The 13,348-nt window shown below is 45.8% G+C and overlaps 1 protein-coding gene across 5 annotated transcripts in view; it reads left to right on the top strand.

The window, feature by feature from the left end:
* The window catches only part of CMTR1 (cap methyltransferase 1), a 36,435-nt gene that overhangs the window by 17,226 nt on the left and 5,861 nt on the right, over nt 1-13,348 (top strand). For 4 of the 5 annotated variants that reach the window (XM_087775892.1, XM_087775894.1, XM_087775896.1 and 1 more), the window contains exons 12-24: nt 113-245; nt 763-942; nt 1,354-1,410; nt 2,370-2,427; nt 3,061-3,129; nt 3,286-3,417; nt 3,922-4,044; nt 4,746-4,837; nt 5,450-5,518; nt 6,967-7,014; nt 7,610-7,722; nt 8,273-8,381; nt 10,185-13,193. In XM_087775892.1, coding sequence (XP_087632018.1) covers nt 113-245; nt 763-942; nt 1,354-1,410; nt 2,370-2,427; nt 3,061-3,129; nt 3,286-3,417; nt 3,922-4,044; nt 4,746-4,837; nt 5,450-5,518; nt 6,967-7,014; nt 7,610-7,722; nt 8,273-8,381; nt 10,185-10,317 — 1,316 coding nt within the window. In that variant the 3' untranslated portion in view covers nt 10,318-13,193. Of the gene's footprint in view, nt 1-112; nt 246-762; nt 943-1,353; nt 1,411-2,369; nt 2,428-3,060; nt 3,130-3,285; nt 3,418-3,921; nt 4,045-4,745; nt 4,838-5,449; nt 5,519-6,966; nt 7,015-7,609; nt 7,723-8,272; nt 8,382-10,184; nt 13,194-13,348 lie in introns of those variants that run through there. The other variant, XR_015708465.1, reaches the window with a different exon arrangement.

Raw genomic sequence — 13,348 nt, 5'->3', positions numbered from 1 at the left:
TACAAAAACACCCTTACCAGTTCTGCAGAAGAGAAAGTTATTGACATGCCTGGTATCTCCTTGTTTCCTTATAAACTGCTGATATCTGTGTGCTTCCTCTCGTTTTTTCCAGGAGGACATTTTGTCTGCAAAACCTTTGACCTGTTCACTCCATTCAGTGTGGGACTTGTTTATCTGCTGTATTGCTGCTTTGAGCGAGTGTGCATCTTTAAACCTGTGACAAGCCGCCCTGCTAACTCAGAGAGGTGAGATTCTTGCGCATGAGGGACTACTAAAGAAACCCTGTCCTCTAAATACAGTGATCGATGGGTTTGGGCAAGTCTAGTGGAAGCTCTGTGACCTGCCTCAATTGGCAACTGTCTTGGAGGAGGAAACGTTTTAGATGCTTAGCAAATTATGATGTTTGACAAGGTAAAGAAGGTATCTGCCAAATTATCCTTCTCTGTTTGCATCAAACTACTATGGTTCCAGTGAAGCTAGAGCATATTATGTGTGTTATCATTGTACCTGTCAAGTTTAGCAGAATTGATTTACTACTTGAGGGAGATCTGTGGGGTTTTTCAATGGAGTTGAGTCCCAATCTTTCCAGAGTGTAGAAAATATATAATCACTTTGTGACAGGTGAGATTGCACCTTCCTAGGGATACCCAGGAGGAAAGAATTCCTGGGATTTGGGAGACTGTCCTGATAATGGGAGTGTGGCAGGAAAGTTGGCTGTGTGGAAGAACTAAACCCACATGATCTCTCTGCCTTGCTCTGCAGGTATGTGATATGCAAAGGATTAAAGCTAGGGATTGATGACGTGCGGGACTATCTCTTCATGGTGAACATCAGACTCAACCAGCTGCGCAACTCCGATGTGGATGTGAATCTTGTTGTCCCATTGAATGTGATCAAAGGCGACCAGGATTTCTACGATTACATTGTCCAGTCCAATGAAAAGTGAGTGCCCGTGGGCAATGAGGGCTGCTGGCTGTAGGCAGGTTAACCAACATGGCTTTCAGTTGTAGCTTCTTGCACTCATGGAGGTACTTGTTGATGCTGCTACACTGCTCTGTTTTTGCTCCCTGACAAGCTTAGCAGAGCAGAGGGACCCTGTGCAGAGAGAAATGCTGTATACTGTTAGTAACCGTTTGGCCTCCGAGTACTGTGTAGAAAGGAAAGGAGGCTACTGCCTAGTTCTTTCCAATGGTATTGCTGTCACTTTGAATCATGTTGGCAATGATCCATCACTGCTCTGAGGATCAGACTGGCTTCCTCCTGTTGTCCCAGCACCCTTCCTTGTTTTGAACAGTAGAACAATCTTGGTGGTGATTAACTTGCTCCCTGACTGAAACTTGTCCTCTCTTTCAGCCACTGCAAAGTTCAGATAAAGGCACTAGCCAAAATTCGTGCCTTTGTTCAAGACACGTGAGTATATTCCTCTGGCTTTTGGTGATGACTGAATTAACTTACTGTAAATGAATTGCTTTGCCCTTGTTTAATGTGTTCTTCATTTGAGTTGGTGCTTGGCTTGGTCTTTGGAGACAGGAAAGTGAATAGTGCTTTTAAGGTAGCTCAGTATGTGTGTCTGCCTGAGTTATTTGCAGAAATGTGTGGGTGGCTGGAGGAGTCCTGAAAGTTGATGCTCTATTATCAGCCTTGTTGAGAAGCCTTCCATGCGTTGCATGATTTCCAATTACCACAAGTGGGCCTGCTTCTTGGCAGGAATTTAAGCAGAAAAGTAACTCCCAGCTGGTATGTTCAATTCTACAGTAACCATCTAAGTTGGGTGTGGTTCATAGCTCTTCATTTTCCAGGGGTAGTTCAAAGCACCTAGCCTTACCTAAAGCTTATGATGTGAATTTCTTGCGTAAAACTAAAGCCATTGCAATGTATAGCTGTTTCCCTGGCATGACTTCTGTTCCGGTGTCATTCAGAGAGAATACGTAGTAGAAAGTTGAGTGAGTCTGGTAGCCAGGAATTATCTAAGAGTTAATCCTAGCATTGACGCTGTTTTTTGTGTGGCTGTCAGCGGGTCTTCATTGCTCTTTGTAAATAGGGCTATGTACCCAGCTCTTGGAGATTAGCCTAAGTTCATACTAATATGTAACTTAAAAATATTGATGCCCAGTAGTACTTTCATGGGATGGAGTGGTGGCTGCTAATCAGTAGTGCAGACCATGAAACAAAGCTAAACATGGGGACTGGAGATGGGTGGAGGGTGGGGAGGGAAGGCAGCATCCTCCTTTGTGGAACCTGCTGAGGAACAGCACGTTTGTCATTCCCAAGCCAGGCACTGAAAGATGTGAGTTTTATAGGGCTGAGATATGCAATGCTGCAAGAGCAAGGAGGTTTCACCATCTTAAAAGTCTGCTGTCTTTCTCTAGGACGCTGATTGAGCCACGGCAGGCTGAAATCCGAAAGGAGTGTCTCCAGCTATGGGGGGTAAGTAAGCTGCCAGGCAGGGAGGTTGTGAAGGTGTCCTTGCTGTGGTGAAACAAGAATGGAGCTGCAGTACAGACAGGAGTTTCTAGCCAGAGGTTTAGTATGTTGTCTTGTGGGACAGTCAGAGACCATTTCAAGCAAACAGGATGTTTCTGATTCAATATGTGTATGGCTTAACTGAGCAGGCTTCTTTGCTGCAGTTGAGAATATTTCATTGTATACAGGGTGAACTCAGCACCTAGTTCCCAAGCAGCAGAGGGTCCTGTTTTATGAGTCTGCAGTTTCTCTTCCCTGAGCTTTTGACTGCAGTGGGGCCATAGGTATGGCAGTCAGTTTCACAGGCTAATTGTGTGTCTTCGATGAAAGAGTATTTCATTGAAACATGCACGACATCAAAGATTTAGCCTGAAACTTTCTGAAGTTGCCTGTTGTTTCCTGTGAGATGTGGTATGTCTACATTAAATTTGCAAAACATGAGACCTTTTATTTGCCAGATGACCTCTCCAGCGACTGGAATCCCAAGAGCAGGAGTTTCAGGGGGCAGGATGTTCTGTTATGTATTGAAACCAGAAAGGTTCCTATGAACATGCCAAAGAATAACACTTATTATCAGTCGTTTGGATTTGTTTTCAGATTCCTGATCAAGCTCGTGTTGCTCCTTCATCTTCAGATCCCAAGTCCAAGTTCTTCGAGCTAATCCAGGTGAGACCTTACCGAGAAGCTTGTTCTGAGTCCTTTCATACAAATAGAAATTGAATGAAGAAGCTAGTCCTGGATTATCATTTCCCATAGAAGTTGCATTTACCTACCTGTTGATGCATTGTGTCTAATTTGCCTTTTCCCTGCTTTGCTCTTTAGGGCACGGACATCGATACCTTCAGTTACAAACCTACTCCTCTGAATTCCAGTACGCTAGAGAAAATCCGTCAAGTGTTAGAGTACCGGTGTATGGTGTCTGGAAGTGAGCAGAAGTTCCTCTTGGGGCTAGGGGTAAGTGCTGAGAACAGTCTGGGAGTTTTGCTGGTTCATTTCAATGCTACTATTATGCCTTGCAGTTTCATCCCATCCTTTCCTGTCCTTAAAGACCAGAAAGGATCCCCATCAGCAGTCCCTGAGACTGCTAGTTATTTTATTTTTCTTTCACCTGACTTCACTGCTTTTCACACTTATTAACCCTGTTTTTGTAGTCACAGCCTACACAGAGACCTGTACTCTTGCTAGTGTCTCTAATTATCTTCACTGTCCTTTTAAAGGTGTTCTATTTCTGGTTCTTTGTGTGGATATGAAAAGTCACTGGCAGATTAGAATCAGTGTTTTTGTTCCTTTGCTGTAGAGATTAAGGTTCTTTCTTAAAACTTCTGACAAAGAAACTGCCTGTGACAGCCTAGGACAAAAAGATTCTCTGAGGGCTGCTCTACAGTTAGTCAGAGGTCTCTCCTCCACCCCTGCCCTCATGAAGCTTTAGCTGAATCTGACTCTGCCTTCTACACTCAGAAATCACAGATCTACACCTGGGATGGTCGCCAGTCAGATCGCTGGACAAAGCTGGATTTGAAAACTGAGCTGCCACGAGATACCCTTCTCTCTGTGGAGATTGTTCATGAGCTGAAAGGAGAGGTAGGAGGCTATTCTCTCCCTTACCAAGTGGCTGCAAATACAATGAGCATTTTCACGTATTCTCTGTAAGATACTACAGAATAAATGTTCCATCTGTGCCAGGTGCAAGGGTTTTTTGTATATGATCTTTAGAGAAACTGGTTTGGATTAAGTTTCTTCTTCTGTTCAGTGCTAGAGATAAGAGCTTTTAACATTATTTTGAAAACACTTTGGACCTGACATACTGATGTTGTCCTGCGTGCAGCAGCAGATGACATTTGCCAACATGACTTAGTGTTCTAAGTGGGTACATAACTGCTCAGTAGTGATTGCAGACCTTGGGGAAAAGATTCTCATGTTATATTCACAGCTTAAGGTATTGCTGCCTGGGAATTTGGCTGCCCTCTGGCACCTCAGATGAGGATGCTGTAGTGCACTGGGCTTTGTGCTGTGGTACCTGATAAGGCACAGAGAGTTGGTGATGGCAGCTGTGGTCCTGCCTTCTCTCCCTCCCCTGAGACAGAACTGTGTTGTTGAGATACACCAGTTCTTGGAGGATGGCACATTACTGTACAGTGGGCAGCAGGGAATTTGTGTGCTTCTAATATCTGGAAAGGTGCTTTCTTGCTAGAAGAGAATGATGTCCTGTCAAAAAACAGGCTATACATCAAAGCTGAAATAGCAACAGTCTGAGCAGTAAGTCTCTGTATTGCCCTCCCTAGGGGAAAGCCCAGCGAAAAATCAGTGCCATCCACATCCTTGATGTCTTGGTGCTGAATGGCAATGACGTTCGAAAGCAGCATTTCAACCAGAGGTATGTAGGATGTGGGGAAGCTTCTTTCTTGTACATGAGTAGGAGTGATTGGGAAAGAGTGTTCACGCTAAAAGCAGAAGGCTGAGCACAGGGAGACAAGTGCATTCAGCTGAAACGCTGCTATAAAGATGAACTGTGAATGAACCTGCTCTGACGTGAAGTGCGTATGGCCTTTTCCAACTGTACCTTCTCTGTGTATGAGGGCAGGTCTAGCTTCTTTCTTAGTCCGGGTTGAGCCAGGCGCAGTCTGAGTAGACTGAGCATCCTGGGAATAGGAATGAGCATAGCTGATAACTGGCTGAGGGAGAAGGAACGAGCCCCTCTGTTTCCTTCCTCAGGGGTACCTACTTACCTGCTGCAATGTGTTCAGCAGCACGCGGGCTTGTAGAGGAGGCTATGGAGACCTATTCCTAATGGATAATAGCCAGTATCACTGGGTACTGAACTGGGAGGGCAGGGTGAAAAAAGTGTTGCTCAGTACCCATTTGGCTAGCAGTGGAGGCAGTCTGCAAGTACTGAAGTGTCTAATCCGTTACTCTGCTGAAACTGTTAACTATCTGCTGTGCCAAAGATCTTGCTAAATTGCTGGATTCTCCTTCCATTTTCATTCAGGATTCAGCTGGCAGAGAAGTTTGTCAAAGCTGTTTCTAAACCTAGCCGGCCGGATATGAACCCCATCCGGTGAGTGATGATGACGCCTTCCCTCAGCCTGGTGTGCTTTGGTTTTACTCTGTTGCAGGATGAAGATAAGGAGCTGAAGGAGAGTAAAATTTCAAGCTGAAATTCATAGTTCTCTTATGTTCAATGGAAAGAGGCTAAAAGCCCTTTAAATATCTAAGATAAAGGTTGATAGTGGAAATGTTGTGCCCTCCTTTCACATATCAGACAGTCATGTTTTCATCATAGGTGGATTGGCTGGTGCCAATTTCCAGTATATGCTATAGTAGGTCTAGCACCCAGTTAGCTAAATCATTGCAATGACTTCTATGTCCTTGTCTGCCCTGGAGGGTCAGCAGCAGTACAGAGATGCTGACTGTTAGTAGATAAATGAAGTGCTGACCAGCAGTTGCAATCTCCAAATGGTTAGCCTGGGGAGAAGGCTTACGTTACAATCCCAAGAAAGTTCCTGACAAAGAGCTTCAGCTTTGGTTGCCTCCTGACCTTCTGTTTCATTATTTCTGCTACAGTGGAGCATAAGAGCATCATTGTGTTGGATATCAGATAGGTATTGTGGACAAAACAGCTTCCGTTTCAGAAGCTAGAAGTGCCATGATATCGTGAGAGAAGCTGGAGGAAGGGAAAGAGGATGTTCTGCTTGGTGGCTTAATGAGAGATAATGAGTGGGATCTCAATTAAACTCAAGACAAACAGATAGTTGCAATAACTGGAGGAGCTCCAACTGTTGGGGAGGGATGAAAGTGAAGTGAGGAGAGCTGTACAAATGGGTTGTAGAGGGGTCCATTGCTGCTCTTGTGAAAAGGTGTTCAAACTGTGAAGCCTGATGCTTGTAGCAGTGTGTGGGAAATGAGTGGTTGGGATGTCTGATCAAAGGCAGTGCTTTTGAAACTTTCCCGTTGTCTGTTTCTGGGTCTCAGAACAGCAAAAACAAAAGTAGTTTGACATAGTTATAAGAATGATGATTCCAAATCATCTTTACTGATTTTGAAGGGGAAAAAAAAAAAAAAGCTGTTTTTACCTAAGGGTAACTAACGAGTTGGTGGTGCCCCTGAGGATAACAATGGTGAAGATCAGGCAGTTTAGTTTTACTGTGAGGCCAGCATGCTGAGGCCAGAACCTGCCTGGGGCTGACCTTGGTGAATTCATCTCATGGGAAAACAAAAGTACCTGATTTTCATTGTTCTGCCTCTTCTGTATACTCAGCCTGAGGTAAAAATGCACTTGTATGCTGCTTATGGCAACCCAGCCACGAGCATGCAGGCGTTGGGTTTTCTCAAACCAGGAGAAATAAGGCACTGGAGCAGAAGATTGAGGAGAAGGGTGAACCTCAGTCATGCCTGACCACCTTATGCTGTACAAAACGAACTGTTTGGCTGCTCCCCGTAGCTGGGACAGAAAAAGAGGACAGTTTAAATTTTTTTTAAGTCACATTGTTGTCTTTTTCCCCCCAGAGTGAAGGAAGTGTACAGATTGGAGGAAATGGAGAAGATTTTTGTGAGGTAAGTGACTGGCGCAAATGAGAGACTTCAGGGCCCATTGAGGTTATCAGCCACCAATGCACAGGAATGGGAGGGATGTGCTGATGTATGCCTGAGGAGTGTTGGAGAAAGAGCTGTTAGAACTCATGCAGCTGGTGGCTGTTGTTTCTGAGAGGCTGCTGACTCGGAGCATTACCCTGCTGAGTTCTAATGCTGTAGATGTGGCCAATGCACTTTACACCGGTAGGAGTAGCAACGGCGCTTGAGTTTGTGCACAGAAGTGTCAATGGCTTCTCAGTGGCTTGAAAGATTAAGAGCTCATACCTGAAATGGGAACCCCATTTGGATTAAGTGTGGTAGATTGTCACAGATCTTTCATTGCAAGACTCCATTTGCTACCTGATCTAGACAGCTCTGGCTGGTTTCTCCCCCACAGCCATGAGGGGGAGGCAAGAGACTGAATTCTCTAGGGTGCGATGATTGTACTGTCATGTGTGGTGCTGTCAGTTTTCACTGTGACACTCTGGAGAGGGTGTGCAGGTGGCACGTTGTGTACAAGAGGATGGTAAAGGAAGAAACAGGAAAATCTCTATCACTGCCTTCTCTTAACATTTAGGTTAGAGATGAAAATCATCAAGAGTTCAGGGGGAATACCCCGGCTATCCTACACTGGCCGAGATGACCGGCACTTTGTGCCCACAGGACTCTACATCGTACGGACTGTGAATGGTAGGAAGAGAGTCCCCGGTCTTATTTAACTTTTCTTTGTATCTTCAAGTAAAAAGTATTGACCAGGCTTGCTCCTGTTGTAACTTGGTAAAAAATTAATGGGAGTATTCCAATGGCTAGAGATTAACTGTTTGCATGTAACGAGGGTAGCTTGGATTTGGGTAAGGTTCAGGGTATTTATATGATAGTTTTTTCTGTTGCGGGTTGATTAGCTATTGTGTGGGTAATTCCATTTATTTACATGACTGATGACTTTCTTTTTTAATGAGATGATGATTTTCCATCAAGAAGATATTTTCCGGATTAATAGTACACAGAAATATCCTATTCGGAATGTCAGTTTTAAATGCAGGCAGAAGGGAGTTTTCTCAGTGAATAGAGAACAGCTTGGGAAGCAGGTCTTCTTGGGGGAGAGAAGGAAAAAGGAGTAAGAGAAGAATCACAATTATTCTTACAGATTCCTCCTCCCTGCTTGCACTATATGTGTATTTATACTGTGCTTTTTTTCCCCTTTCCATTTTGTGTCTGATCCCTGTGACTCTTCTGCAAGATCCCTGGACAATGGCATACAGCAAGAACTCCAAGAGGAAATTCTTCTTCAACAAAATGACCAAGGAAGCGAGATACGACCTCCCTTCTGAATCCATCGCACCCTTTCAGTGAGTACAAGCCAGAGCTGAGGCTATGGAAGGATAGCTGTGTACGAGTTTTTCTTTGTGTTTCTGTGTGTGCATGTGTGTGTTTGGAAGGGAGTTCAGATGTGCTGTGTTATGTTTTTGTATTGTAGTCGTTTGCAGTGCAAGTGCAACTTGGTCACCAGGGTGTGCTGCAGAAGCTGGCACCTTCTCAGACTTTCAGGAAACTGCTGATCTGGATTCATGGATTTTGCAATTAATTGCTATGAATAACACACATCTCATAACTTTGTTCCCCATCTGCAGCGGCGTACAAGTTACTGAACTTCCCTGCACACTGGGAAATGGAAATTGAGCCCAGCAGCTGTAATTTGCTGCATCTCTGTATTTTAAGATGCTTGTTTGGAAGTTGCTAATTTAAAAGCAAATCCCAGTTCATTTAGCCCAGGCTCTGGAATAAGGTGTAGGTAGCTGGGAGCTGTTTGAAGAGAGAGTGAGAGAGAAAAGCAGCAGCTCCTCGGGAAAGGATGGAGTGGCTTGTCACGGGACAGTCATTAACACGGTGGCTGCTGAACCCCGTGTGTATCTATTGAGTACTAGGCTAAGGCCAAGTCTTAAGTAATCCTGAGTCTGTGTGACACCTCAGGACTCATGGGTGGAGATGTTCTGCATACCCTGCCCTCAGGTGGTCTTGGGAGATGCCCTCTACCACCACTACCCAGGACTGTCCCTCTGAGTGAGAGCTTGATATGAAATAGGGCTCCTGATTTTCTCACTTTGAATCTCCTTACCTACCTTACAGCAGTGCTCTTAGGAACGCTTAAGCTTTCCTTAACCAGCTAAGTGGAAGAACGGGCTTAAAAAGCAGAGGCACACGATGCTTTTTCTCTCCGTGTGTCAGGATGGGGTTAGTTCTGCCTGTGTACTCAGAAGTAGGCCAGCATGAACCTGCATGAATGGCTGAGGAGGTGGAGGGAGGCTTGTGTGGGACTCCAGAAGGGATGTGTTGTGTTGTGGTTAGTGAGTACTAATATGTCTATAATTAGCCATTGACATGTGCTCTCGTTGCTGTGCTAGTACTGCTTTGTTAGAACAGTAGCACTAAATAAGCTATGAATATTAAGTGTCAGTAATTGTACAAAACTAAAGGCTGCTGTGTCGGCAGTAATTAGCAGCTCTGTTTTCATTATGGCTGGGACTACGTTGATGCAGTGAGGCTGTGGTTGATGGACGGAGTGAGAGATGGCGTTGTAGGACCAGAACTCTCAGCAGCCAAGTGGAGCTCCGTTATTTCACACGAGGGAAAAGAGGGGATGATCCTAGCCGCTTTTGTACAGTGTGAAGGGCTGTTCGTTTGCAAAGCTCCATAGGACAGCTATTACTGATTCTAGTAGGTTTGTGGTGAGTGATTAGATGGCTGCTTGCTTGCTGCTGCTGGCAGACTTTCTAAATTCTTCATTAAGGCCTTTCCATTGCCTGCAATGACAGTTTCATCCTCTCAAAAACTTGGGGGGAGGTAGGTTTTTCCCTAATGACCTGTCTCCTTCCAGCAAATACTGAACTGAATCTTGAGTGAAGCTGGAATTAACAGGTTTGTTTCCATGGAAATCTCTTAGACTTGGAAGTTGCTGTACCTTAAGGGCTGTAGAGTTTGTAAGGTGAATGAACGCACTGCTCTTTTTTTCTAAGGCACCCCTTAGATAGAATATCTCTATGTGGCTCCCATCGCAAGGGCAGCTGGCTCTGTAGTGCTCTTTGTGGCTAGGATGACAGTGTTTTCCTTCCCCTCCCCTGCTAAACTAATCTTGCTCTCCTCTCTGCCCACAGCACCTGCCATTACAGCCGCCTCTTCTGGGAGTGGGGGGAAGGTGTCAAAGTGCACGACTCTCAGAAAAGGCAAGATCCACAGAAGCTATCAAAGGAGGATGTCCTGTCTTTCATCCAAGCGCACTACCCCTAACCCTGCTCTCTTGAGGGATGCAGGGGGAGCTGAGCCCAGCTTGGATTCTTCAGAGACTGATGAGACTGGGGAGGCTCCACAACTTCTATCCTGGTCTTCTCCAGAGCCGATTTCCTGGAGGTGGTCGAGCCAGGGGGTGGTATGCAGAAGGCACAGGACGAGGCTCTACCCTGGCAGTGTATATAAGAGTACGGCCCAGGTAGCGCCTGCTGCCGGAGTACTCATGGTGACTCCTGGAGCCCAGGCCTAACACCCTTTTGTCCTGGCCTACTGCATGCATGAGGCCAAGGGGCTGGCAGCTTTCTTTGCTCCTGTTCAAACATTCAGCGAGGTTTGTGGAGCTCTGTGTGTGCCAGAACTCTCCAGGCTTGTGCTTCCCTGGCAGTGTGGAAAGGAGCAGAGATGTCTTGGTGGCAGAGCTGGGCAACAGCACATTGAAGCGGCCCTGCGTTGTTCCTGGCAGCTGTCTGTCTCCTCAGCCTTGTCAAAGGCCTGCACTGCCGAGTGGAGGGTGTTAACTCATTGGAGAATGCTAGCTTTGGGACACAAGTATGTGTTCTTGTTGGTGTCTCCAACACTTTTGCTTGTCAAGGCACTTGGCTGGCCACTGGCAGTTCCTATGTGATGGTATCCTGTTGGACAAAGGCCAACACAGGTGATGAGCAGCGTTCCTGGCACAGATTTGATGTGCTCCGTGCCAGGGATTTCTCAGACCTCTAGAAGCTGCTGTGACAAGGATTTCCCCTTTGCAGGTCAGTGACTGATCCTGAGCCAGCAGCCTGGGGTTAATTTGTGAACATGTCTATGCCTCATGGTACTTCTGAGACCAAGGTGCTTTGATTCTTGGTACTCGACACTGTTACCCAGATCTTCAGGGAGCAAAGCGGATGTGGGAGGGAAGACACAGGAACGTTGGGATGCTGGAGGTCTTTGGAGGAAATGGTGGGAATGTCTGACTTAGTTAAAAAAACCCAGGGCTTCAGTGAAAAGAGATCTTCGACTTTGACCATGTTGGCTAATCAGGAGAAATCCTGTCCCCTGACTGTGCCCACTGGAAAGGCTACCAGACTTTCCTTTTTAAATGTCAGAGTGGGCTTTGAGACCCTCCGTGTCTCATTTGGCCCTGGAACTGCAGCTGGGGTGAAGGCACAGAGCTCTGAAACTCTCAGCGTGTGTCAACAGACTTCTCCATGCGCTTCTGTGCTGGGCTCAAAGTAGTCTTCTGTTGCATGTTTTACATTCACTTCTGGTTTCCGTGGCACTTTTGCCAGGTCTTCCACATAAATCAGAAGATAACACACAGTTGACTGCTTTTGGCCAAGCAGCAAAATTGCCCTTTTTTTTTTGTTGTTGTTGTTGGCTTGTTTTTAAACACAGATTAGCAGTAGGGAGGAAACTAATTTAGGGGTTGTCTGAACTGTGCCTTAAAGAAAGCTATAGTTCTCATAGAATCTATAGCAGTTTGTTTAGATTCTTGTTTCTTTCTCTCCACACCCGTATGTATGATTTGAACAAGCTTTATGTAACAAGACATGGAGATTTTCACTTGTAGGTGTATAGGTGCATGGGTGCCCTGCACCCCGCCTGAAGAAGCCAGCAGAAGTCCCACCTCCACCCTCTTGGCCCAGCATCACGTGCAGGTTTTGTGCTCCTTCTCAGCACGCAGTTGAGCATCATCCTACAAGTAGGTTGTGCTCTCTGAGCTTGGAGCACTTCCATGTCTTCAAAAGCAAATTGTCTCCATATAACCATGGATTAACTCTCTACAGTTTGGTATAAGTGAACTTAACAGCTGCAACTCCTTGCACCAGAGAAAATCATATGCAGGCTTAATCACTGCAGAACCACACCCCTGGCTAAAGGAGCAGCACAGAAGTTGGCACGGTCTGTTGGTCAGCGGAAGCTGGAGGATGCAAAGCTCGGGAGTGGATGGGAGGTTAGCTTACAAATAGGCAGCCCTGAATATTGTGCAGGGGAGCTATTCTTCTCAAGCTCTGGCCAAAAGTGGGTCAAAGCTGCTTTTTCCACATTGGTGATTATTAGTCCCCAGACACAGTTAGGTCTACTAACGCAGTTGAGGGACTGCATGCTGTTAATGCATCCTCTTGCTGACCTCCAGACCCCCCTGCTCTCAAGTATTGGTAAAACATGTATGAAAGAAATGGTGGCCCTTCCCCCCTGCAAAGAACAACGGGCCTGTCACTGGCAGTTTTGTTTTGGCAAAGGCACTTCCATGAGGAACGAGGAAGAATCTCTTCCAGTGGGCAGTAAAGAACCTCCTACATGTGTGGTTTCCAGGCCTGTGTGCAGTTGGCTTTTTAAACCAACCAGTAATCGAGTTCTGGTGCTTGTTCGGACTGCCTTGAGGCTGTTCCAATGCCAGCAAAGCATACTGCTCCCTCTGCCAAGCTCCTTTGCCAAGTGTTGTGTCCTCCACTCAGGGCTTTGGTCTCCTGCAGGCTGGCAGACAGAAGGGTGACTAGGAAGTACACTAGGGTGCGTGCAGGCCTCTGAGGGTGCCAAGAAACCCGGTTAGCCTGTAGGCTAGCTTTTATGAACAGATACTTTTCTGTTTACCTAGTTGCCTCCAGCTCCTCCTGATTTTAATTTGCTTTTAATTTTATTTTTGATGCACTGAACCTTGATTCTCAATCCCCCTTTGAGAAGGCAAGCATGAGCCACCATGCTACTTGCTTCCCTGCTGCAGGGTAAATACAGAGGGATTATGTTGGGAAGGGGGGTGAGGAAGGTCTTGCTGAAGGGAATGTTTATGTACATTAATTGCACAATGTATTGTTATTAGGCTGTGTATCATTTTGTGTTGACTTCTCTGCTTTTATTGTCTCTATTACAAATACAGCCCCTTTAGTTCACAACAGTGCTTGTTTACTTTGCTTCCCACAAAATTCTGGCCAGCAGTGTGTGTTAGTGGGGAGACAGAGAAATGCCTTGCACAGTTAAATTTTCAAGGCAGTCCCCTTTTAAAGGCTTTCTTGGCAAGTTAGAGCACACTGAGGGCTACCTAGTGTAT

Source organism: Nipponia nippon, unplaced genomic scaffold (assembly GCF_047370975.1).
Source record: "Nipponia nippon isolate SJK-2023a ecotype South Korea unplaced genomic scaffold, ASM4737097v1 scaffold_4, whole genome shotgun sequence".
Lineage (NCBI taxonomy): Eukaryota > Metazoa > Chordata > Aves > Pelecaniformes > Threskiornithidae > Nipponia > Nipponia nippon.
The sequence above is the reverse complement of the archived record's forward strand: the minus strand, read 5'-3'. Positions and strand labels throughout refer to the sequence as shown.